Source organism: Mya arenaria, chromosome 6 (assembly GCF_026914265.1).
Source record: "Mya arenaria isolate MELC-2E11 chromosome 6, ASM2691426v1".
Lineage (NCBI taxonomy): Eukaryota > Metazoa > Mollusca > Bivalvia > Myida > Myidae > Mya > Mya arenaria.
Window position 1 is genome coordinate 37,920,260 of NC_069127.1, and position 27,738 is coordinate 37,947,997.

The window sequence follows — 27,738 nt, forward strand, 5'->3', positions numbered from 1 at the left end:
CATATTGTCAGGCTTTCCTGATTTGACCATTTTTGAAAGAGTTATTGCCCTTTGCTTATTTTACATTTAAATTGGTTTCTTCGCAACTCCTCTTACGTTTTTCATGTGATTTCTACCAAACTTTCACAGATTGATGATCATAAAGTGAAGCAGCGCATATTGTCGGGCTTTTGCGATTCGACCATTTTTGAAAGAGTTATTGCCCTTTGGTTATTTTACACGTAAAATTGGTTTCTTCGCAACCCCTCTTACGTTTTTCATGTGATTTCTACCAAACTTTCACAGATTGATGATCATAAAGTGAAGCAGCGCATATTGTCGGGCTTTTGCGATTCAACCATTTTTGAAAGAGTTATAGCCCTTTGTTTATTTTACTTTTAAAATTGGTTTCTTCGCTACTCATCTTACGTTTTTCATGCGATTTCTATCAAACTTTCACAGAGTGATGACTATATAGTAGTGATGAAACGATTATCGAATAATATCGATAAATCGTCCCTAACAATGCTATGTCGGCGACAATCGATAGTGGTGGCCTAAAATCGATGTCGCTAATGTTACTTCCGGTAACTACATATTTCCCTGCTTTGTGGCAAAATTCGAGTAAATGTAAATTTTTCTTTCCGCTAAATTCTCTTTGAGTTCACTTAACAAGGGAGGTCACTCTCTTACACAAATGCGGTCATTTGGAAGTTCTCGGCCATTTTTATCGGCAACCTCTGATCAATATGGACGGTTTATATACTCCATAAATCACTTTGTAATTTATTTGAGCAGTTAAACATAATAACTTTACTCTTGGGAATCTTAATTATGTTTGCAATTATACACTTTATTGGCAATCAATTTAAACTTAGATCAATCAATACAAGCTAATACACTACAATTATTTAATGATTTAATTAAAAAATTTACGGACTACTTCTACTGATGAACCAACATACATTAGATGTTGTTTGCCGAGGAGCTCTGAATGAAATGCGGTAGATGTAAACACTTTTGCTTAAAAACAAACCCTCCCAAAGTTACAAAAAAAATGTTTTAAATTGTTTATATATTTCATTAAACCTTCTTTAATAACCTGTCTCTAAGGTGTAGTGGGGCTGGTCTCACCTGCAAATACCTGGGATCCTGGCTCGATGCTTTCTGTTTTTGAAACCTTTTTTGGTATTGCTTGTAATTAACTAATTTACTTTATTGTGAACGTTTTATGAAATTAAGATATTCTTAAGAAATGTTCAATATAACAGGTTATTGAATGTTTAGCTGGTTCACAAATGTAAAATATGCTTTTACATGGATAAAAAGCTAAAATAATTTATTTGACGCGGTGTGCATCATTTTGAAATTGATGTGCAATGTGTTGTAATGTCTTTTCGTTAAGTTATTTTAGACTAGCGCAAAAAGCATGACTATAGCATCACCCGTGCTGATTCCAGGTTAAACCATTTAAATGATAATGATGATACTATGTATAAACAATGTATTCCTTACTAATATTATGCATTTTCGATTATTGTCCGATAGTAAATCGAAATGCTTGATCCGATTCGATTCGATTATCGATAGCAAATGGGGTCCGATTTTCAAACACTACTGGTCATAGTACGCGTGGAGTCCCTTTAATGTAGATTCCTTGAATTTGTGTGCATCTTCTATATTTTATGGTTCATGACTTAACTTCCTTGTATTTTTGTTTGTCCCTTTGATTTATAAGCATGAACTTGTCACTTTATTTTGAAATTATGTATTTATTAACAATTGTCTAGGCGGCGTAGGCGATTTATTTCTTTAGGCCATTTATTTCTTCATTATTTATAAACAATGTATACAATTTGAATATTGTGGTTTAGTGTATAACATTGTTGTTTCTCTTTAAAAAAAATATTTAGAATTATTGGCAAACAAATAAGTGTTCTTATTTCTTTGGCCATTGTCTGATTTTGGCAAGCTATAAATTTGCAAAAAAACTTAGTAAGTAATTATAATCCTTATCTTTAATGAGAAAAGATGGAAGAAAGTGGATACAATTTTGTAATTTTTATTTTGACATTTATCTAGGATGATCATTCACTTCACAGGTTGCAATAAAATATTGAATCTTGAAGAAAAACCTTGAACCTTACAATACACATTATTTCTCATTTTTCATTTGAATATTTAGTTACCATGCAAGTATAATGAAAAGCATAAAAGTTGTTTGCCATAATTTAGTAAAATGCTATTTATAGTATTACAATGATACTAGAGAATATTCGATGTCCATTGTTGTAATATTTATGGGCGGGGACTTGTCCCTTAGTCCACACCAGGGAAACTCCCATAGTTCTTCTTCATGTAAGGATGTTTTTTCAGACGAGTAAACATGAAGGATTTCAGAAAAGTCACTTAAAAAAACAAAAACCTGTACTTGTCCTGCTCAATGATATTTTTATGTGTGCAACAGACAGGACAATCCATATGCAGTTTAAGCAGTTGAATTTTCAAGACTAGAATTTTGAAGATGAGCAAAAATGAGCTAACTATGCATAACTTCTTACAAAAAGGAATCAATTGATTTGTAACTGATACTCACAAAAATGTTTATGGTGTATAGAAGAAAATCTGTGGCAATAAAAGTCATTGAATATAAAAGACCCTACTGTGCTGCAACTTATTATGGTAAACAGGCTTAACAAGGATATTTCAAATAGCCAAAAATACATACTTTTGGCTTATTGTGAAATCTATAAGATTATTTCACAAGGTATACAAACAAATTAAGTGAGCTTAGCTTAATCCTTTAATAAGGGACTTAAGTAGCTTGAGAAATTACGGCCAATATAAGCATTAAAGACCTAGTGTTATCTTTCAACATAATGGTCAAATAAGTCTAGATGTCAGAATAACCCAAAAATGGATAAAAAAATTCAAAACATTGTTTTGTGAATGGAGCAAGGTCAAAATAGCCATATCAAAATAATGCTTAGTAGGTTAAAATTTATCTTAAGTAAACTTCAGACAGAAAAACAAAAATAATCCACCTTTAAAAGGCCTAGTTTAATGAATGTTTGGCATGATAATCACCTGCTGTGCATCTCCTGCTAATTGCAATGGTGTCACAGCGTAGGGGCCAATTTCCTGTGTATTTGTTTATTGGCTCAGGGCCATTTAGGGTCCATTTGTATAATAAAACATCAATACTGCACCACAGGATACTCAGATTGGAGATCTAATAAGCCAATTAGGCAATAAGATTAAGATCAATTAACAACAGTGGTTGTGTACAAATATACGGTTTGGGGGGGGGGGGACACTATTAGAAGGCTTAAACTTGGCCGTTAAGAGACATGATTGGTACCATTTTAAAAGAATATGATTACATATAAAACATCTGTACAGCTTGGCTTGTTATCAAGTTATTCAAGTTGTAATATTTGATTCCAATCCTAAATAAAAATAGTTAATTAAGTTTAAAGTCAAAAATATGTCATATTAAATTCTTAGTTAACACCACCAAAAAATCCTTATGCAATAACACTAACAAGTAGTGATGAAACGATTATCGAGTACAATCGATAAATCGTCGCTGACAATGCCATTTTTGGTTTGTAATTAACTAAATTACTTTTTTGTTGAATGTTTTATGAAATTAGGATGTTCTTATGAAATGATAAATTTAACAGGTTCACAAAAATTTAATATGCATTTACATGGATAAAATATTAAGATAACTTACATATTCCAGTGTGCATCATTTTGCAGTATAATGTGCAATTATTAAGTATGTGTTCGTGTTGTAATGTTCTTTTTCGTTTAGTTAAAAGACAAAAAGGGGTTATGGAAAAAAATAATCTGTTGCAAAACATATGTCTTTAGCATCACACTAACTGAATCCCGGTTTAACCATTTAAATGCTCGTAATACTATATATAAATAATGTATTCCTTACTGATATTATGAATTTTCGATTATTGTCCGATAGTAAATCGAAATGCTTGGTCCCATTCGATTCGATCATCGATAGCAAACGGTGTCCGATATTCAAACACTACTATATAGTGACGCAGCGCATATTGTCAGGCTTTTGCAATTTGACCTTTTTTGAAAGAGTTATTGCTAGTGATGTTCTAATGATCGATTATAATCGAAAATCGATTGGTTGGGCCTGAAATCGGCGACAATCGATTGTATTTGGTTATAATCGATCATCGAAAAAAAAAATGAAAAAATATAAGTTTAAGTGTTCAGACGTTATCTTTAACAAAATGGCAGATAAAAGCCACAATGAGCAAGTAAAAATGAACTATTTTTATATAACGCTTAATTACTTCAATCATAGACATAACGTATATGCATATATAATGATTAAGAGTTTAATAATGTGCATGAATAAAACTTCACTAGGTTTTATCTAGTATTTAAAAAAAACGATTGAACTATCAATAATCGGTTACTTGAGTGGAACTGATTATCGATTGTAAAATTGGAACCGATTCCCAACACTAGTTATTGCCCTTTCTTAATTTTACGCATTTCTTATGTTCCTGAGACACTACCCTTACCATTGATTGGCTTTCGTTACAAAAAATGCCCCCATGAGGCGGGGGATATAGCTGTCTGTGACCGCTCTTGTTCACAATGGAATGCTGCTTATAAGGACATAGAGTATAGGTTGTCGTGTCCGGGCTGTAACTTTCCCTTGTATGGACAGATTTTAAAATAACTTGCCACATGTGTTCGGCATACCAAGACGACGTGTCGCGTGCAAGACCCGTGTCCCTACCTCTAAGGTCAAGGTCACACTTAGGTGTTTATTCACAATGGAATGCTGCATATAATGACATAGAGAATAGATTATCGTGTCCGGGCTGTAACTTTCCCTTGTATGGACAGATTTTAAAATAACTTGCCACATGTGTTCGGCATACCAAGACGACGTGTCGCGTGCAAGACCTGTGTCCCTATTTCTTAGGTCAAGGTCACACTTAGTGTTTATTCACAATGGAATGCTGCATATAAGGACATAGAGTATAGGTTGTTGTGTCTGGGCTGTAACTTTCCCTTGTATAGACAGATAATAAAATAACTTGCAACATGTGTTTGACATACCAAGACCACGTGTCAGGTGCAAGACCCGTGTCCCTACCTCTTAGGTCAAGGTCACACTTAGTGTTTATTCACAATGGAATGCTGCATATAAGGACATAGAGTATATGTTGTCGTGTCCGGGCTGTAATTTTCCCTTGTATGGACAGAATTTAAAATAACTTACCACATGTGTTCGACATACCAAGACGACGTGTCGCGTGCAAGAACCGTGTCCCTACCTCTAAGGTCAAGGTCACACTTAGGTGTTTATTCACAATGAAGTGCTGCATATAAGGATACAGAGTATTGGTTGTTATGTCCAGGCTGTTACTTTTTCTTGTGTGGACAGATTTGAAAATAACTTGCCACATGTGTTCAACATACCAAGACGACGTGTCACGTGCAAGACCCATGTCCCTACCTCTAAGGTGAAAGATACACTTAGTGTTTATTCACAATGGAATGCTGAATATAAGGACATAAGAATGTAGGTTGTCAAGTATGGGTGGTATTTTTTATGTTCAGAGGCAATTTAAAATAACTTGCCATATGTATTTGTTTGATCTTTAACTTTTCATGTACTGACCTTGTTCATAGGTCAATGTCACATTTTGGGGCATTCGTCACATACTGTGACAGCTCTTGTTTAGACTTATATGCCTTTGATTACTTTTTTGCCTCCCTTCTAAGAAGAGGGGCATATTTTCCTTTGCATATGTCGGTCTGTCGGTAGTTTGGTCGGTTGGTACTTCGGTCGGTATGTTAATAGGTCGGTAGACCAAAGCTTGTCTGAGTGATAACATGTCAAAGCCTGAAGGGACTGTCCTCAAACTTGACATAGAGGTCTGGTTGTGACCAGTAGATGACCCATATTGATTTTGAGGTTAATCTGCTGGCATTTTGGTCTTAACATTTTTTCTTCAACTGTCCCAATTATAATTCCTGACATCATAGGGCTAATGGGGCATAGTGTTTGACATACATCTCTTGTTTATACTTATTTTTTACTGGGACAAGTCTACTCTTTTTTATAATCCATATATTATTATACCCCCTTTCAAAGCAGAGGGAGTATATTGCTTTGCACATGTCGGTCAGTCTGTTGGTAGACCAAAGCTTATCTGAGTGATATCTCGACAATTCCTGGACCTATAGTCATCAAACTTGACATGAAGGTTGGACCTGACCAATTGATGACACCAATTAATTCAAGGGCTCATCGAGCCAAAGTCACAGTGACTGGGAAAAGGGTGTCAAAGCTTGTCGGAATGAAAACTCACCAATGCCTGGACCTTTGGTCATCAAACATGACATTGAGGCTTTGCCTGACCAGTAGATGACTGCTATCGATTTTAGGGATCATCAGGGCAAAGGTCAATGTCACAGTTACCTTGAATGCTGAAAGGTTGTCCGAGTGATCACACAACAATGCCTGCACCCATGGCCCTCAAACATTACATGGAGGCTGTGCCTGACCTGTAGATGACCCCTATTGATTTTAGAGATCAGTGGGTCAAAGGTCAAGGTCACAATGACATTGGACTCAAAAAGCTTGTCTGATAACTTGACAATGCCTGCATAGCACCCATGTGTATAGCCCTCAAACTTGACATTTAGTTTGGGGATGAGAAGTAGATGACCCATATTGATTAAGAGGCCATAGAGTCAAAGGTTAAGGTCACAACTCATATCGGTCATTAAAATTACGTCATATTTAATTATTCCCTTCTGCTAAGAGGATACACGTTGATCTGCAAGTATCAGTCATCGAATTCTGAGCATGATTTAAAACTGTACCTCCTATCCTCACACTTTGAATGGTTATAATCTTACAGAAAGTTAAAGTTAAGTTGAAGTTAAACCTCATACACATATCCACTGTGGTAAACAGAAATTATGTGCATAAGAAACATTATTTTGTGTATTTGTTATTCTAAAATAGGGTTATTATCCAAGTCAATTATATTGATACTTACTTTTTAACTTCTATCCATTACTTTATATGTGTTTGCTGTAAACGTTGACTTAAAAAAATGTTGTGACATTTTTGTATAAGGGGAAATACTAAAAGTAATGTTGACTTAGGTTTGCTTTTATATTTTCAGAGCGCACTCTTGGTCAGAGCTGTGACAATGTGAATCAATGCACCACCACCAGCAATGTAGTATGTAATGGAGCTTGTACATGTCTGAGTGGCTACTACAGTGACCAAGGAGCAAACACCTGTACCAGTATGTACTCTCATCTTACTATATAATAATAAATGGTATGTTGTTTACAGATAAAAGACTATTATTATACAATGGCTAAATAAAAATATGTCACTATGTCAGGTATTAAGGAATGATGTAATGTTAACGTTTGCTTTTATATTTTCAGAGCGTTCTTTAGGTCAGAGCTGTGGCGATGTGAATCAATGCACCACCACCAGCAATGTAGTATGTAATGGAGCTTGTACATGTCAGAGTGGCTACTACACTGACCAAGGAGCAAACACTTGTACCAGTATGTACTCTCATCTTACTATATAATAACAAGAAAGACCATTGATGCAAAGCATCAAAGGGCGCCGTTTAATAGTTTATGCACTTGTTATATGTTGAAAAACAAGGAATGTCAAGGCCAACAAGCATATTATGGTGTATTGAACCGCATCTATGAAATTCTCAAAATGTTTGTAGTTTTCTGCATGACAACATAGGAAAAAGCATTGAAATTGAAGATTTTCAAGTTGAACATTTCATTAGGGGTGGGGTACATTAATGAACACGACAGAATTAGGGTGCTTGTGCACTGTACTTTTTGTCATTGTCACATACCCATATACCAAGTTTTATTTCAATACCATAAGTAGTTTTAAAGTAATGCTCTGGTCAAGAAAAAGCGGCAAAGGGCAATAATTATGTAATTAGCTTAAAAACAGCTATAGTCATTGTGCACTGCACTTCCTCTCGTTGTGCTAAATACCATTGAATGATGTTTAATGAAATTCCAAAAAAAGTAGTTTTCTAGATATGCTCCGGACAGGAAAAGATACAAAGGGAATAACTCATGCAATACGCTGAAATAGAGTTATTGTTCATGTACACTGCAGTTCTAATCATATAGGAGGAGGGGGCAACGTCACCATGCTGGAATGACAACTTGTAGGGAAGAATAAGTTACCTCATTCATCATGAAGAAGAGATATGAAATAACAATTCAACAATTTGTGTAGTACTTTAATAAACTTTATCGTTTCGTCCAAAAGTTGCAAACATAAATAGAACATAATTATTGAACTGTAAAGTTGCAAACATAAATAGAACATAATTATTGAACTGTAAAGTTGCAAACATAAATAGAACATAATTATTGAACTGTTATATAAAAAGTGAACATTGTTTACTAGATGAAATGCATTTATAACATAACATGCCTTGTTTTTAGCTGTTTAATAATACTAATGTTAACTTCTTCATTTACATAGTAAAGAAGAGTAGAAAATTGATGTTTTAGTTGATATTAACACAAAAACAGCATGTGTCTTATTGGACAATGGCATTTTTTTTCAAATATGATAAAAATAACGCATTCAAACTGAATATGTATCAGACTATGTATGAAGGAAATAATACTGTTTCTATTTTTCACAAAGGTTTTGAAATACAACAATGCACATATAAGCATAAATAGGCCAAATATGCAAAAAATAATGGTAAACAATGTGTGAAAGTGATACTGAACACTTAAAATAATTTCTTTGTGCATTAAATGAATATATACCAGAAAAGCAATACTAAATCAAGTCCAAAATGTATAATAACATGAAGAACACCCCTTTATGAATTTCTTCATAACAAATCAGAGTACATGTAAACAATAATCATTTATATCATTAGTATCAAATGTGTCCAGTTTAAAGTGTGTTTTCATTTGCATTAAATTACATTGTAATATATACCAGAAAAGCAATTATAAAAATCCTTAAATGTATAAGAAACTGAAGACAATAAAGAATAACACCCATTTATGAATATCTCCAAAACAAATCAGAGGTCACCTATATATAAAACAATAATCATTCGTATAATTAGTATCAAATGTGTCTAGTTTTGTGTGTCTGTTCATTATCTTTAAATGAGCATCTTTAAAGTGAAACTCTTATTTGAAATCAATACATATAATTGTATATATAACACACATCAAATTGAGTGAAAAAAACAATAACTACTTACTAAATAATGCATTTACTGAAATATCGTTTACTGATAACAAGCTTGTCACCCTGTTTATAATAGCAGAATGCATGACAAATATTAAATGATCAATTGGTGATTGCTAAAAGATTTACTGTGGTCTACTATAGTATCACAAAGCAGAAATACCATGTTTTAAGTTCATTCTTATTAGCAAATTGAACTCCTTCATCAGAAACATTGTTGTTGACATCTATCAACCCATTTTGAAAAATGAAAACAATAATATTAATTATCATAAGTCTTATTGGGGAGTAAGAGTGCATCTTTAAAAATAGTGTGTGTGTTTTTTTTCTTAAATATGTAACAATTCAATTTGACAAATGAGACAAAAGTTAGGAAATAGAAATAGTAATTGTACATAAAACAGAACATCAACACAAATTGACAAAGCTCAATATAACAGGAAATCTATATTATGAAAACAAATCCTTAAAGGCCATAATTATTTGAACTGAATTAAGGTATAAGTAATACACACTTTTATAAAGCTTTTACGGACAACATAGTTATTATCATGGTACACTATGGGACTTTAATCCAATTTTTGAAGATTTTTTACTGTTAATCAAAAATATTTTGTCTTTATTTGATTTTTTTTTTCACATTATCAGAGATTATGAAATAAACACAACAGTTTCTGGTAAAATAAACTTCAGTTAACAAAAAATTACGTTCAACCGAACATATTATTGATACACATAGAACAAATTTTTTTGATTGATCTTGTGAGTCTTCGGAACAGAGCAGTATTTCGATGTTTGAAAATATATAGCAGTTTTATAAATTCATAAAAAATAGTTAATAATAAGACAACCTGCTGAAATCATTTAAATATTTTCTATGATGTCTAATGAACAATTCAAAAGACAATTTTTGATAGTTTACCGTTCAGCTTTGAAGAAAATATACATAATGTCATGTAACTATACATTTTTATAACTAATAAAATGCTTAAAAATCAACCTTTTCCTTGTAAAAAGCTCAATTGGACTTATTCATAAAATGTAATTATTCAAATAAATGAATTTTACTTATGATACTAACTCAGAATTCAGATTTAAAAACAATGAATGTACTTTTAAATTAAAATATGTAAAGAAACAAGAACACTAAGTAGGTGGTAATGCCCCTCCAAAAATGTCAGAGTGAAAGTTCTCAACTAATGTCTTTTTAATATTATAACATGTAAACAGTCTCTGCTGGTAATCGATGTCTATTTGTTTTATTTAGTCAATGGTATTCTAACATTTAGAACTTTTCACAATAATTCTTCACTCTTCAACATATGAAGTTTGGTTTGTTCCCATGCGTTTGTACTTGTAGTGTCTGCACAGATGAAAATTACTCAATGCTGAGTCAATGCTGATTTAACAGGTCTTTACCCATCTAGAATGTTTAGTGCTGTAAAAGAAAAAAAGTACTTTCTAACTGATTTGTATAGATAATAATACTGCCATACATATACAAAATAAAATATAAACAGTTTAATATTTCTCAACATTATTTAAAAACAACAACAATAAGCTGATACATACATGTATATAATATAAAGAAAATTACTAAATTTATCAATAAAATTCATCATCACCACCACCATCACCACCACCACAACCACTGGATTATTGAAAACAGTGAGTTTATAAAACAACAAACACCAACTGAAATATGTTTTATGTGAAATACTCACATCATCTCTATCAGATGTGGATAGACATGGATGTCAAATCTGTCTCAATGATCCAACAAAGTATTTAATGCAGGCTGGAATTCTTCATATAATAGTAATATTCAGTCCTTTTCCTGCCTGAAAGAAATTAGACTTCTGATTATCAACCAACAGAAACTACAACCGTAAAATACAATGCACATGTATTAATTATACATTCTGCACTAATATCCGTTTTAGCCAAAAGTAAGGGTTGGTAGGCACAAATGTGTAGATGTTGTGCATATAATTGATAATGATTCACAACAGTATGGCGTTCAACGAGACCTACACCAAGCAAATGAATGTCGCTTGTGTCCAAGCTGTTGTGGCTTCCAGTCCGAAACCATGTACATCTTTTAATACAGGTTTATTTTGAAAATATGCAGTTTGTAAACAAATAATGGGTATTTTTAAGTCTAATATTTTTCTAAGATAAAACAATCAAATAAAAGATTACATACTCATATCATATACATAAATGATGTACATAAGTACATTTAAAAATATGTAACATGTACATAATGCACCAATCAATTGTAACCACGGCCCTCCAGGTCTGGGGATATGCCGGGGATATGCCAGGAAAATGGGCTGTGTTTTTAACTTTTAGGTGGCCTCGCAGAGCCGGGTGAATACGGTGGTTTTGTCTTTGAGCCAGATATAGCAGGGAATATGCCTTACCTAGGCTCCCTGGGGTACGGGGCATATGGCGAGGATTTGACCATCAGTTCGTCCCCGCAGGACGAGGATTTTACCCTGGGTTGGCTGGACATAGAAAGTCAAAGTCCTAGCTATTCCTCGGACCAGGTGGGGCTTTGGTTACAATTGACTGGTGCATTATAAGTAGATGTAAAGTATGTAACATGTATATTTATAGTACATGTAGAAATATTAAAACGCTGTCTAAACGTTTAGCAAATAAAAATGATTTAAAAATTCCAAAGAAATTAAAAAACAAACATTTTTGAACACATTAACTTACACAACTACTCAAGGATACTTACATGAATAGCCCTTTGATACGAATATCCCAATTCCATACTGATTGTTGACATTAGTTTTGTCGACAGAAAATCTTCTCTTACTCGTATAATTCACTTATAATCCATGTTTTACTGTAATGACTCAAATTGTTAGATGTATCGTAATCAACTGTCAGTGTGCACTTTTAGTGTTTACTTATTTTAAACGTATATTCATGACAAAACCAAGTTTCCAACTATTAATCAACGATGTAGAAATTCCATTATTGACATATGAATAGCGGGGAAATACCATCTGGTTCTAAAAATAGCAACGTCCGGATATGTGAAGTGTTCTAAAAATAAAACAACTCGGGGGCAATCGTAATACAATTTTACTAATGTCACCTTCAACACATTAAAAAATAAAGTTAGGTGAACATTTAATCCAATATCGATTAAATTAAAGAAAACAGCTTACCTCATTGTTTATTAATGCAGTAAACATAACAAAACAACATAAAACATAATTATTCCCATTCACATAATTACCGGTCCACACATTTTACATTTCATTCGGAACTCCTCCGAATATTTACATTTCCGGCACATGATATTACAGTTAACCAATCGGAAAACGTAAACGAAACGGGAACAGTTATTAAACTTATTTGTCGTTCTTCAAATATAATGTTTTGAAGATAAATTGAAGACAATCTATTCAACCACAAATAGCATTTTTAACACCCATGCAATCGCCATCCATTTGCATTTTTTAATCATAATAAAATAACAGTAAAACCCAACTGTCAATCAACTTAAAAACCACTCCTACCACTAACTAAAATAAATTCCCATTCCATAATAGGCGCGCTCTTCAGAGCGGCGCCAATAAATGGTTAAAACTTTGTTGTTGGAAGGAAACAAGACTTTGATCATAACTTTATTCTGTCATCATCCAGTTGTGTCTTAGAGCTTTGAAAAGAGCATATTCACTCAATCATTACAAGTTTTAGATCACAATTGTTTCCTCGTTCATTAAAGTTCAGATAATGAGTCACCACACTTTCTACCCAATTGTTATGAAAATTAGTCAATCAGTCCATTAAAAAGTAAGGTCTATATAAGAAAAAAAATGTCTCTAGGTCTGGTATTCAAGAATGTTGTAACAACTCTTGAACCTACTTTTTCTGCGTAATCTTCTGATTGGTACAAGTCAAATAAAGTGACTTCAAATGGTTTGTAAAATGCACTTTTTTTATTACGAAAAAGAAGATATTGACAGCTGAAATATCATTTTTGAAGACCATGATTTTCAATAGCATCTAACTTAAAGACTTTCATTGTTATGTGATTGGTTGATCGACATTATCATGTGATTTTAACAATGTATTGTTGAAAGGTCAAAATATAGATTTTTATTGTTGTACAAGTCCTACAGGTCTAGTGGTTAAGGTGTCAGTATTCAAATTTGCTCTTGAATGTTCCAGCTCACAAATCACTTAAATCAAAATTATTTATTTTTACACTTTAATTGTTTTTTATCTGCAATTTTGATATCATAGAGTAAAATAATGATAAAAAAGTGTACTCAGAAGCATTACTGAGAAAACCTTTTTTTTTGGTCTCAAAAGATATTTGAGTCCCTTTAAAGTTCATGGCAATTCATGAGATTAAATGTAAACAGTATGCTGCTAGATCAAATGATTGAGAAATCCTTATTTACACTCTAGTCACATCATGTCCCATCCATTCATAATCTATATTTGTTAAAAAAATCTTTATGAAATATAGGTTATAGGTAAGGTTACATAACTCTGTAGTATCCTAAATACAAATTTTGACCCTTAATAAGCTTGCAAGTTTGGTTAAAATTTAGGGCAAGTTGCTGGTCACTGATAAATTCTATACCCTTCCTTCAATAGACTTCATGCTTCACACAAGTGTTGATGGCGATCACACAATTAGATTACATATCTTCATGTTATCCTTAATACAAATTATGACCCATGATCGACTTGAAAGTTTGGTTAAAATTTATGGCAAGTTAGGATTTTCACTGATAAATACTATACCCTTCCTTCAATAGACTTCATGCTTCACACAATAGTCCAGTGACCCTGTGGCTGAAAATGCAAATAAAGGGGAAAAAAATGCACAGAAATGATTTTTGCATATTTGTGTTGTTTGATATCTGCTGTGTGTGGAAAAAAAGTATAGAAAAACTTTATAACGGTGCAAAATGTGATTTTTGGGATAAAATGTTAAAATTGTAAACAAAAGTATGAATTTCTGGAATTTGTCTGTATCAAATATGGATTTAGCATTAAAATCCCCCAAATAACTCTATTTTATAGATACTATAGAGCATCATAGCATACCTAATATTAAGGCACATCAAATATTGTTAAATGTGATTTTTGGGGTTAAACGTTAAAAAATGTTAACAAAAGTATGAATTTCTGGGATTTGTCTATATCAAAATTGAACATCTAGCAATAGAAATATCAAAATAACTATATGTGTAAGATAACAAACAGCACTATAACACATCTAATGTGTAGACTCGTCATATATTGTTAATTGTGATTTTTGGGGTAAAATGTTAAAGAAAGTTAAAATAAAAGTATGAATTTCTGGGATTTGTCTCTATCAAAATTAGATCTAACAAAAGAAAATTCAGAAAAACTTTATTTATTACATAGTATACAACACCATAACATATCTAATGTATAGACACATCATCAGTTGTGAAATAGGAATTTTGGGGTAAAATGTTCAAAAATGTTAACAAAAGTATTAATTTCTGGAATTTGTCTACATTAAATTAAATGTAGCAATAACAATTACCGGAATAACCGTATTTAATAGATAGTTTACAGCACCATAACATACCTTATGTGTCGACTCATTATTTATAGTGAAATATGATATTTGGGGTAAAATGTTAAAAATGTAAACAAAAGTATGAATTAATTTTCTGGAATTTGTCCGTATCAAACTTTTATTTAACAATAAACGTACCAGAATAACATTGTTGAATAATTATTATACAGCACCATAACATACCTTATACATTGACACATCATCTATAATTGTGAAATATGAGTTTTTGGGTAAAAATGTTTAAAAAAACAAATTTAGATGGGAATTTCTGGAGTTTGCCAAGAACTGGAAGAAATTAAGCTGAAACTTATACAGTCAAACCTGTATTAAGTGGCCACCCTTGGGAAATGATCAAAGTGGCTGCTTAAGACAGGTGGCCACTTAATCCAGGTTTGACATTTCGGCCTTTAGCTTTATTCAGAGATGGAGTATATATCTTAACCACCACCTCACACCACAATCAGTAACATCTGTATCAATATTATTGAAGAAGGCTGAATTCAAATACATTTGTATAGATAGAATAAATTTATTTCAAATTTATAAATAAAATACAATAGATAAATGTTGATACAAGGCATAAACAAAGCATACCACATATCAGTCTAAACATTTCACGCTTACGCTTAAGTAAGAAATTGTTTCGAGTCCTTCCACAGTTAAATTCCTTGGCAACACTTCTTGCACTACGGCCGTTTTCTAATAACTTTATAAACTCGACACGTTCTTTTAGAATCAAACACTTTCGATTAGTCTTAGTTTCAGCCATAATCAAAGGTAAAAACATATCAAGAACAATTCATTGTAAATATCCGTTCGTAGAAATATAAATCCGTGCACTTTGAAAAATAATATTAAAGTGCATAAAAATCGTAACTCGTTTAACGCCTTCGAATGACAATGCAAACTGTGAACTCATAAAAACCGGTGTTTTTGTCGGTATTTAAAAATTATCTTCGTAATTATTTAATTATCTTATTAATTGTGTCATTAATTGTGTCAATTCTGATCAAAACATTCGCCGACGTGTAATAAACATGATTTCTCGATGAGTAAACATGCATGGCAATCGTGTGATGCAATATTCATTTTCATTGGATGACGGAGATACCCGAGGTCGTCGTTCTTTTCCGTAAACTTCTATACGCAATTAAAGCTGTGTATTGGAAAAATTTATAAGTGGAAGTGTCAGTGACTAGGGATTAGTGGCCGCTAATTAGTGTTTATATGGCTTCATGGGGACAAAAATTAGTGGCCGTGGCCGCGTTAGACAGTTGGCCGCTTAATGCACGTACATTATATAGTAAAAACGTACGGGGGGAATTTGGAGTGGCCCGTTAAGGCAGGTGGCCATTTAAAGGAGGTGACCGTTCAACCAGGTTTGACTGTATTAAACTGCTCTACAACAAACTTAAGTTGCTGATTACCATAAAATGAGAAAGGTGATATTTTGGTTAAAGTGTTATAACTATGAATGAACGTAAGAATTTCTGGAATTTGCAAAAAGTCATAATGGAATTTAGCATTGCCATATCAGAATAACTGTATCGTATAATCTTACACATTGATATCAGTTGTATATTAATATTGCTAACTGTGAAATTGTACATTAAGGGAAACAGGTTAAAAATATAAATAGAACCTGATATTTCTGGAATTTACTAATAGTCAAATATGATATAAAAATGACCTAAACACATTATTATTATTATAATTATTATTATTATTATTATTTTATTATTATTATTATTATTATTATTATTATTATTATAGAAAGGAAGTGAATTCAACGTCATACAATGATTAATAAAACGGCGCATCGTCTCGCAGCAAAACCAATGACGTTGATATAAACAGAAATATGATATACAGACAAAAACATGGACTAATAAACTTTTATATGATATTTAATCATGAGGACTTACTTATTGAGCATATGCTAATGTGGAGTGAGCAGATGTAATGTGAAGTCTGAAAGTGTTGGAGGTTTGACAAGGGGTCGGGGTATGAATAAGATTTAAAATGCTGTTTGGATTCTGTCGCGACCTACTAACATGCTCTGACATAAATGAAGATGGAAGCTTGTTGCACTGCACTTGCAAGAAAGATAATGTGAAGCAGATACAAGGAGTGTAACCAGTGGTATTGCATCATATGAGAGTAATATTATTAATATGAAAGATTTCACGTTTAGAGAGAAAAACACCGTTGTGCTTATGAATGACAATGCTGGGGTCAGTGATGATGAAGTACTATGTGTTAAGTATTACAGTTTACGGGTATTTCTTCAAGTTCAGGGCTGGAAAGGACACTCTTTTTTTAACCCGGTAGAAAGGGGTTGGGAAGTTGTGAGTAACAAACTACTATATCCAGTGACAACTAAAACAGCACCAGCTCATGCTCATATTATGAAAGTTGTACAGTGCACTTGTCAAACTGTCTGCCATACAGTAGCATGCAGCTGCAAGAAGGTTGTATTTGATTGTTTAAAGCCTGCTCCGCATGCAAATGCTGTGGGATTTCTTTTGTAATCAGCGTTTAAAGTTGTGCATATTATCTAATGCTACACTAAGGCACTGACATTGCTAATCTAATCAACCAAAAACATTATAAAGTTTAATGTATGTAAAAATAACCAATTATACATATGTTACAAAATATCTACAAGTTCACTATAAGTTTCGAACATGAAATAAAAAAGTTACATATTTGGGGCTTGTATTCATTGTTTGTGGTCAAATTCCAGAAATCCAACATTTTCGTTTATGCTTTCAGAACTTTTTATCTCAATATCACATGTTTTGTTTGATCTGATAGCATAAAGTTTTCCAATGTTATTTTCCATGAAATGTAGCTCATGTCAGTTCTGCTAAATAGTCAGGTTTTTTTTTAAATAATTGTTCGGTTGTTGATCCAGGTATAGGCAAATACCAAAAATTTGCAAATTGTCTTCAGACATGATTTGGAGGTTTGGTTTGACCAGTGGATGACCCCTATGATTTTTAAGGTCATTGGCTTAAAGGTCAAAGTCACAGTGACCATAATTATATGAAAATAGCTTGTCTGAGTAATAAATAACTCAACAATGCCTTGACCTATAGTCCTCAAACTTGACTTTGAGGTTTGGCCTAAGCAGTAAATAACTATTTTTAATTTTAATGTCATCGAACAAAGGTCAAGGTCACAGAGACCTTAAACGTGAAAAGTCATGGCCGAGTGATAACTCGACCTTGCCTGGACCTACGGTCCTCAAACTTGCCATGGAGGCTCAGTCGGACCAGTTGTTGACCCCTATTGATTTTGAGGTCATCAGGTCAAAGGACAAGGTCACTATTACTATGAATGCAAAAAGCCTGCACCCATGGCCCTCAAAATTGACATGAAGATTAGGCATGACCAGTAAATCACCCCTATTCACTTGGAGGTCATCAGGTCAAAGGTCAGGTCACAGTGACCTTGAATGTAAAAAGCTTGTCTAAGTGATAACTAGACAATGCTTAGACCTATGGTCCTCAAGCTTCACATGGCCGTTGGGTTTGATCAGTAGATGACCCCTATTGATAAGGGGTTATATATATGCATGGACATATAAAATCATACATGCCATTTCCCCCGGCGGGAGGAAAAATCCCCCGGAATTTCGATCCATCCCCCGGTCTCCCGGCGGGAGATAAAAATCCCCCGGAATTAAAAAAAAAAAGTCCTTAAACTTGACAAAGAGGTCTGGGTGTGACCAGTAGATGACCCGTATTGATTTTGAGGTCAATCAGCTGGCATTTTGGTATTAACATATTGTCTTCAACTGTCCAAATATTCCTGACTTCATAGGGCTAATGGGGCATAGTGTTTGACAAACATCTCTTGTTTATATTTATCTTTTACAAGGACAAGTCTACTTTTCTCTATAATCCATATGGTTTTGAGGTGTTGAATTTGAACGTCATACACATATTAAAGGTGTTAAGGAGATAGGCTGTGCATAAAAAACATCCTTTTGTGTATTATATAATGTTATTCTTTAAATGAGTTATTGCCCAAGTCGATTAAATAAATACTCTTTTTTTTACTGTCTCCATAACTCCTTATGTTTTTGATTGATAGACTTTGACTTCAAACGTTGTGACATTATTGTGTTAGAGTAATACTAAAACTGAAGCAATGTTGACTTACATTTTCTTTTATATTTTCAGAGCGTTCTTTAGGTCAGAGCTGTGGCAATGTGAATGAATGCATCACCACCAGCAATGTAGTATGTAATGGATCTTGTACATGTCAGAGTGACTACTACAGTGACCAAGGAGCAAACACATGTACCAGTATGTACTCTCATATTACTATATAAGAATAAATGGTTAAAACTTTGTTGTTGGCAGGAAACAAGACTTTGATCATAACATTATTCTGGCATCAACAGCTGTGTCTTAAAGCTTTGATGATAGCACATCCACTCAATCATTTCAAGTATTGGTCACAATTGTTTCCTCGTTCATTAAAGTCACCACGCTTTCTACCCAATTGTTATGAAACTTCATCAGTTCCTTACAAGGTCAAGGCTGTATATATGCTAGGTGAAAATATGTCACTATTATAGGTCTGGTATTCAAGAATGATGAATCAACTCCTGAAGCTATTTTTTACGCCCTTTTATCTGATTGACACTAATCAATTCGAGTTAATGTCAAGTCATAAGGTTGATAAGGGTATGCCACTAGATCAAATGTTTGAGAAAGCCTTATTCAAACTTAACTCACCATATTTTCTATCCAAATATTATCAATATTTATAGAAATGAGCTGTTATGCTTAAGTCAAAATGTTTTTTTCTGTTTTGTTATATTTAAAGCTGTGGAACTCTGGTTACGAATTTACATCAATCATGACTCTCTTGTTTAAATATTCATGTGTGTCAACATTTATCATGTGTATTATTGACATGCCATCAGTAAAATTATTAGCATATTATTTACCCTTTTCAAAATGACAGAACGTCAAATATACGAGAGTTGTGACGTGACGTCACAATGCAGTGCCAATCATGTGACATGTAGCAGTTCCTTCTGTAGATGTTTGTCAGGATTTTACTTTGTGAACCCAAATACTTGCACAAGTATGTTGTTATAATTATATATGCATGGACATATAATTTTTTTTTTAAATATCTGATTATATAATGATTATACGACTGTTTATGAGCTTGAAATTACTTTTTTATTATTTATGAGGGCCATTATGGCACCTACATAACATGAAAAACGAATAGTCACGTTGTTATTTAGCTGTTTCCCATTAGTAAGTGACTCATTTTGCGTCTAGTTCACTCTTTGGTGAATTTGGAATAACTTGGCACAGACATTTGCCATTTAAAGACACAAGACACAATGTGTTACTTACCAGATTTTATGTCGTGGCCAAATTCGTACAGGATGTCTGATGTATGTATTCGTAAATATTAGACTAAGCAGGTGCACATGTGTCTACTACTGGACACATTTCTACTATTTCTCAGTATGATGTGCATAGACTAGTGTATCATGTTTATACTAATTTTAATGATTTAAATATTTTGTTAAAGTGTTCTTGTTTATCTTTCAGAACGAGATTTGGGTCAATCATGCAATGAAGCGGGTCAATGCTCCGATGGAAATACTTACTGTTTATCATCCTGCAAATGTAATGCTAATTACTTTGATAACCAAGACGGCATTGGGGGATCATGTGAATTAAGTATGTGTTTATGTCCATCTTAAACTATTTTGATATGGCTGCTCAGTTTTATGTGCAAAAATTGTTTTAAAGCTCCTAGTATAGTTGATTTGTAACATTCATTTGATCATTATTTTACAGCTGAACTACCAGGTAGCAAATGATAGATCATTATCATGGTCACATTGCATGGAATAAAATAAAGTGGAGGCATGCTTCAAATTAGGATAATTAACAACATAAGAAAATAGAGGCAAATAACATTTGATATTAAATTTATCTGATTTTGTCTCAACCACTCATGGGGAAACATATTGTTTTTGCCCTGTCCATCAGTCAATCAGTCTTTATGTAAGACTTTTTTTTCCACTCAATGACTATAGAACGATTGAATCTAGGAACTTCATATGTGTTGTGCATGTTACTCATGACCTGTAGATGATCCCTGTTGATATTGAGATCAGTAAGTTAAAGATCAAGGTAACCTTAGGGTAAAAAAACAGTTTCCGCTCAATACCAGGGTCCAGGAGCTTCATACTTTGTATGCGAGTTGGTCATGACTAGTAGATAACTCCTATTAATTTTGAGATCAGAACGTTAAAAGCCAATGTCACAGTGACCTTGCGCTGAAATAATTGTTTTTTACTCAGTACCATGACTTAACACCTTGAGCCCAGGAACTTGTTGGATTGCAAATAAATAACCTCTTTTGATTTTGAGATCTCTGATGCGGAATAGATGTTCACTATTGTATACAAGTGAATTGACAAAACACAAAGGTCACTGTTAGCCCGTCTTCAGTCTAAAAGTACAAATTTCATGTCTAACATTGATTAATTTCGTGCTATAGCCACACAATGGGGTTGACATGAGCATTTTCAAAAAAAGCAATATCTAGTTACAGGTACCTCGAACAGTTCAAATATACAGTCCATACTCGCTATGTCGACGTCGGATATCTCGCCTTTCCGGTTGTGTCGACTTTTCTCTCCGGTCCCAAATTTATTCCTTCTTATTCTATATGAAATAAATCTGCTTGTGTCGATTTTTCTATCTCTATTTTTTCGCTATGTCGACCTACTATTTTAGTGCCAGTGGTCGAAATTCACACATTTTCCTTGTTTCTTATGTCGAACTATAGATTGAGTTGTAGGTGCAAATATTGTTATGAAGGTTTGCGGCATGTCGCTAAATTACCGTGTCAAAATAACAAACTGTTATAATTAGATGTTAATTGGTAAGTGTGAATTATTAAAGTTGTTTGTTTATGTTTTTGATTAAAGAGTCTTTTATTGATCAAGCTATACATTGAAGCGCTCAATTTAGGTCGACGATGACATCATCGGAAAATTCGACAACATTGAAAGTAACGTGACCAAGTATTTCTCTACACTGCATGTACAAAACAGTCGTAACGAATGTACCATTTTAAGTTGTTGTCATATGTGCTTTACCGTTTTGTAACAATATAAAAGTGTATGTGATTATGGTTTTATATATGATTTGTGTAATCCTTACACGCGAATTAAATAAATTTGGCACAAATAATTCATTTTTATCACTTTATTTTTAAAAAATATGTTTGCTGTTTCCACGACCGTAACAAGACCGTTCAATTGCAGAAGTAGGATGTCCGATATATATTTAACGCATAAGTATTGGGATTGGTGATACTTTTTTGTAATTCGGATGTGTCGAATGTTTGTTATCTCGACTTTTTTCAATAGGTCCCGACAAAGTCGACATAACGAGTTTCGACTGTACATTATCTGCCTCAAATGTTATTTCTGAGTATCAAGGACTTTCAAGAGTTCCGATCAAACTTTTCAGCATATTTTTTTATTATTTTATTGAGTGGATTTAAGCTATGTTATTAATGTTAGCTATTTTATAAGCTAACTGTGTGTGTGTGCGTGCGTGTGTGCGTGCGTGTCTGTGTCTGTGTGTCTGTCTGTCTGTCTGTCTTCTTTACCAGACATACAACAAGAAGAGCCTTTATTTTGCTTAAAAACTTTATTAAGTATTTAATTATGATTAATGAATGGAACTCTAAAATGTTGTCCTTGTTTCATATATCATATGCTGTATGAAGACAGAAGGAAAAGCTTGCATTTCCAAAGAAGTCCATACCATTTAAATTTACTATCTTTTAATTTACAGAGAAAGAATTGGATGAGTCATGTCCATCCCTTTCTGAATCAGCACCCTGTAAGGATCCCATTGCCACATGCAGTTTGGAAACCTGTCAGTGTCCATCTAATTATTATGATAGCAATGGAGCCATTCCTGCAGGATCTTGCCAGCGGAGTAAGAACTGGCATTCTTCCATTTGTCAAGTATTCCATACTGTAAACAGATGGCATTTTCACTATGTAAAAGATGTCAATACAGTCAAGTGTCTCCTAAAAAACGCATTTCAATACAGAATTATTTTTTATATATTTTGTCTTACTTAGTAGAAATCATTTCAATGAATTCTGATTAATGCTATATTGACTTTGGTTTCATTGAATGAAGTTTGATTACTTTATATTGCATATAGTGCAAATGATGGCTCTTAGTAATTTGACTTAGAAATTTTGGACAAGGTTTTGCAAGGGTGCATAAATCAATATTTCAGCAAGTACTTGATTATTGCATTGAATCTCTATACAAGGGCTCCTTACCATGAAACCTATTTAACTTATCAAATCAGATAATTGTCTTGCATGTATAAATGGAAATGATGGCCCTTTATTATAAGACTAAGACATTTTTATTAAAAGCTCTCTGTGACAGCTCTTGTTATAATGATTATGATTTAAATATATGCTAATTTATTGTTTCAGAGGTGGGCCTAGGTATCCAGTGCACCATGAACTCAGCATGTTTAGAAGCAAATTCTGACTGCCTTGAACAACTGTCAGAATCGACCTGCAAGTGTACAAGCGACTATTTTGACACAAACACTGTGAACACTAATTATGGATCATGTATCCGAAGTATGACAATATAATTGTTTTTTGTTAAAACTCATTTCGGTTATCTAGATATTTGTGAAGTCAACTATAAACTAAAATATGGATAATTAATTATCAGGAGGAACAAGTACTCGTGTCCCTGTCGCCCAAAAAAACATGACCCTGAGTGGGCTCAACCCCTTTTGAGTGTGTTACAGACACCTACCGTAACTTACCTAAGAGTCTGTACATCTTAAAATAAATAAAAACTGCTGTCCGAATATAAAGAAAATTTCTTCAATTTAAAAAAAAAAAAATGAAACCTATTTTGTTCTTACGATCAGGATTTGCGTATATATATGCTAAATGGCAGGTTTCCATACACATTTCATTAATTACGCCTGATGTATATCTCATCAAGTGCAATCCAAACAAACATCTGCTAAAGTTTAGCCTATTTACACATGCGTTTAAATGTTTCGTATTTTGACGACAGACACCTCTCTGTGTTTGCTGGTTGCAGATTAAGTGTCAGAACTTTAAGGTGAATTATGATATATTGCTGGACTACCCTCTAATTGTTTTCAACTCATCTTGGTTGTTTTCAAGAAAAAAGCTGCATTATTTGTGATAGCTAAGGTGTCATTGTCATCATCTGCATTTCAAAAATTTAATCTTGACCATAACTAAAATATCAGTAAAGATGTTAAACTGAAACTGATAGTGCACATTTTGCCAGAGACATTTCTGCACATGTCCATGACTTCAGCAGTAACAATTATGAAATAAACTGAAAAGTATTAGCATCCAAGTTTGACTTTCTGCTGTATGGTGACTGTACAGTTATTATAATGTCTGATAAGAAAAATAGCGAAATGGATTGAATTGCAATTATCAATGTTAACAACTTGCCATGAACTACCGATGTATAACTTTTATAATTTCCCATGTATAATTATGTATAAATGTACACTATAAGAACTGCCCCTAATCAATATGTTTGATACTTCTCTTTCAGGAATTACATTGAATGGTCAGTGTGACACTTCTCATAGCAATTTGGACCAGTGTGCTGCTGACAATGCTATATGTAACTCCACAACTGGTTATTTTTGCAAATGCACATCCGGCTATTATGAGGATCCCAGCAATGCAGCAAAGTGTAAAGCTAGTAAGTTACATACTTATTATTTAGTTTGTATATGACATAGCATTCATTATTTATCATTCACTCTGGAAAGATGCTACTTATGGAGTGATTACAAACCAAACTCACCTTGGCCAGGAATATAATTGTTCAAAAATTGTCTGCCCTTAGCATCCTTTGAGTTTAAACATTATATATTTTACGACGATTGTGAAGAAAGTTATGATAACTTATACGTAATCACTCTCGTTGACACGATGTTGTGCGAGAGTGTGGTCTTGTGTTGTGGGGGGGAACTGGAATGCCCGGAGAAAACTAACTTGTCCGGCTTGGTGACCCCTAATCAAACTCACATGCGCCCAGGCTGGGAATCAAACCCGGGTCGCCTTGGTGAGAAGCGAGTGCGCTTGTTGTTTTAGAACAGCCAATTCTTACATTTAAAAAAACAGTTTTTAAGATATCAGTGTGCATGTGCATTGCTCTAATACATTGCTTCACTTTATGGGAACAGTTTACTTACAAGTTTGAATTTAATTTCTTTCATACAGGATGTAACTGTTCCATTGAATATTTGTCCAATTAATATCAATTTTTACTTTTTTTCTTCCTGAAAATTAATTGTAGTACTACAATAAATGAAAAATTGTTAAATGAACTAATGTATGAGTATAATTGACCTAAACAATGAGTTACAACCTTTGACCTCCACCAGAATGTTGTTGTGCAAAATGTGTGTACATGATGTTATTGTTTAACAAATACAAGACTGAGTACTTTATGGTTATCAAAGCAAAACTGATAGTAAATGAATGTGTTTTGTCTGTAATTGGAGGTATTTATGATGCCCCCTTTTAAATAAAGGGGCTTTAAGGTTTGCAAATGCCTGTCAGTCTTGTGGTCAGTCCTTCGTTAGACCAAGTCTTGTTCCTACAATTACTAAAAAACAGTTTGACATAGAAACATGAAATTTAGTGGTAGGCTGCCTTTGAACAGAAGATGACCTCTAAAATCAAAGGTCAGGGTCAGATTCAACAGTCTTTTGAAAACATTGTCTGCACGATTATTGAAAACAGTTTTACCTATGACCATAAAAAGTCAGTGGTAGGTTATTGATTTCAATGTCAGAAGGTTAAAACTTCTTACACAATCACTCAAATCTATTTTATCTAATATTAGGACCATGAAACTTCAGTGGTAGGTTGCGATTGACCAGCAGATTATCTATATTGCATTTGAGGTGAAATGCTGCGCTAACCACATGATTTTGTTAAAGATTTTTTAATATAACTCTTGTCATTGCAGCATAACATACCCCTTGTTTAAATTACTTCTTCTTGAGTTAGGCCCCGTCACCCAATGAGAACATGTACACTTTTGCACCCCACTTTTGATGCTCTTGTATTTAGCCAATGGTGAAGTCCTCATGTAAAGCTATTGTACATAGTGACTGGCTTGTGTCTGTTTCGTGTCATCTGTTCTCTGTTAAAAATTCCTCATCTGGATCTGCTCGGCAAATTTCTTTTAAACTTGGCCCAAACCTTCCTTGCATGAACTCTATATCAGGTTTGTTTGAATGGATCTTCTGAATCAGTGTTAAACAATTGATATTAAGCCTATTATCATAAAATTCTAAATTATTTAGTTGTTGTCTTGTTTCTGAATAGGACAACCATTGGGTGGAGACTGTCAGTACAATACTGATTGTACAGACTCCAATGCAGAGTGTTCGAGCTCAAAATGTAGGTGCGGTGAGGGATATTACGACACAAATGGGATGGAAATGGATGGAACTTGCAAATCAGGTAACTTTTTTTATGTGATTTTAATAAATTTCACTTTAAAGGTTCACTCTCACAGATTTACCATTTTACAACTTTTTTTATTTTTCGTCTTGGAATGAGCAATTTTTGGCTTAAATATTTGCAAACTGACTGATAAAAGACTGCTGACAAAAGATTGAATAGCAGATTTTCATATTTCTGTTCCAAAATTATTTTTTCATGTCTAAAACCGTTACTAACCGTTTAAGAAAAATGCATAAAACATTTTTTAACTTAAATTAATTATCTGCGATCTTATTTTTTGTCAACAGTCTTATATGACTGGTTTACAAGCATTTTCGCATAATTATATTAACTTGTTCCAAGACAACAATTAAAAAAGTTGTTAAAGCTGCACTCTTACAGATATGCCATTTTTATAACTTTTTTATTTTTTGTCTTGGAAAGGGCAATTCTTTGCATAAATTTCTGCAAACCAATGATTTAAGATAGCTGACAAAAAATCCGATCGTATATTTTCATATTTCCGTTCGAAAATTAATGTTTTATGGCTTAAACCGTTACTAACGGTTTAAGAAAAATGCATAAAACATCAGTTTTTAGCTCGACTATTTGAAGAATAGGGAGAGCTATACTACTCACCCAAGCGTCTGCGTCGGCGTCGGCGTCACCCCTTGGTTAAGGTTTTGCGTGCAAGCACACATAGGTTAATATCTCAGCAACTACTTGAGGTATTGCATTGAGACTTGATACAATGGTACTCAACCATCCAACCTACTTAATTAACCAAGTTTGATAACTCTACTTTGCATTAAATGCCAAAAATAGGCCTTTAATATTTGACTTAGAAATTCTGGTTAAGATTTTGTGTGCAAGCACACATAGGTTAAAATCTCAGCAACTGCTTGAGGTATTGCATTGAGACTTGATACAATGGTACTCAACCATCCAACCTACTTAATTAACTAAGTAAGATAACTCTACTTTGCATTTAATGCCAAAAATAGGCCTTTATTATTTGACTTAGAAATTCTGGTTAAGGTTTTGCGTGCAAACACACATAGGTTAATATCTCAGCAACTACTTGAGGTATTGCATTGAGACTTGATACAATGGTACTCAACCATCCAACCTACTCAATTAACCAAGTAAGATAACTCTAGTTTGCATTTAATGCAAATAATAGGCCTTTATTATTTGACTTAGAAATTCTGGTTAAGGTTTTGCGTGCAAGCACACATAGGTTAATATCTCAGCAACTACTTGAGGTATTGCATTGAGACTTGATACAATGGTACTCAA

General features: G+C 33.3%; 1 protein-coding gene across 5 annotated transcripts in view; it reads left to right on the forward strand.

Moving 5' to 3' along the window:
- The window catches only part of LOC128237427 (uncharacterized), a 113,961-nt gene that overhangs the window by 50,679 nt on the left and 35,544 nt on the right, over positions 1-27,738 (forward strand). For 4 of the 5 annotated variants that reach the window (XM_052952957.1, XM_052952956.1, XM_052952958.1 and 1 more), the window contains 9 exons: positions 7,176-7,301; positions 7,450-7,575; positions 19,058-19,183; positions 19,851-19,973; positions 20,459-20,590; positions 22,730-22,876; positions 23,398-23,550; positions 24,527-24,679; positions 26,320-26,457. In XM_052952957.1, coding sequence (XP_052808917.1) covers positions 7,176-7,301; positions 7,450-7,575; positions 19,058-19,183; positions 19,851-19,973; positions 20,459-20,590; positions 22,730-22,876; positions 23,398-23,550; positions 24,527-24,679; positions 26,320-26,457 — 1,224 coding nt within the window. The remainder of the gene's footprint in view (positions 1-7,175; positions 7,302-7,449; positions 7,576-19,057; positions 19,184-19,850; positions 19,974-20,458; positions 20,591-22,729; positions 22,877-23,397; positions 23,551-24,526; positions 24,680-26,319; positions 26,458-27,738) is intronic. The other variant, XM_052952959.1, reaches the window with a different exon arrangement.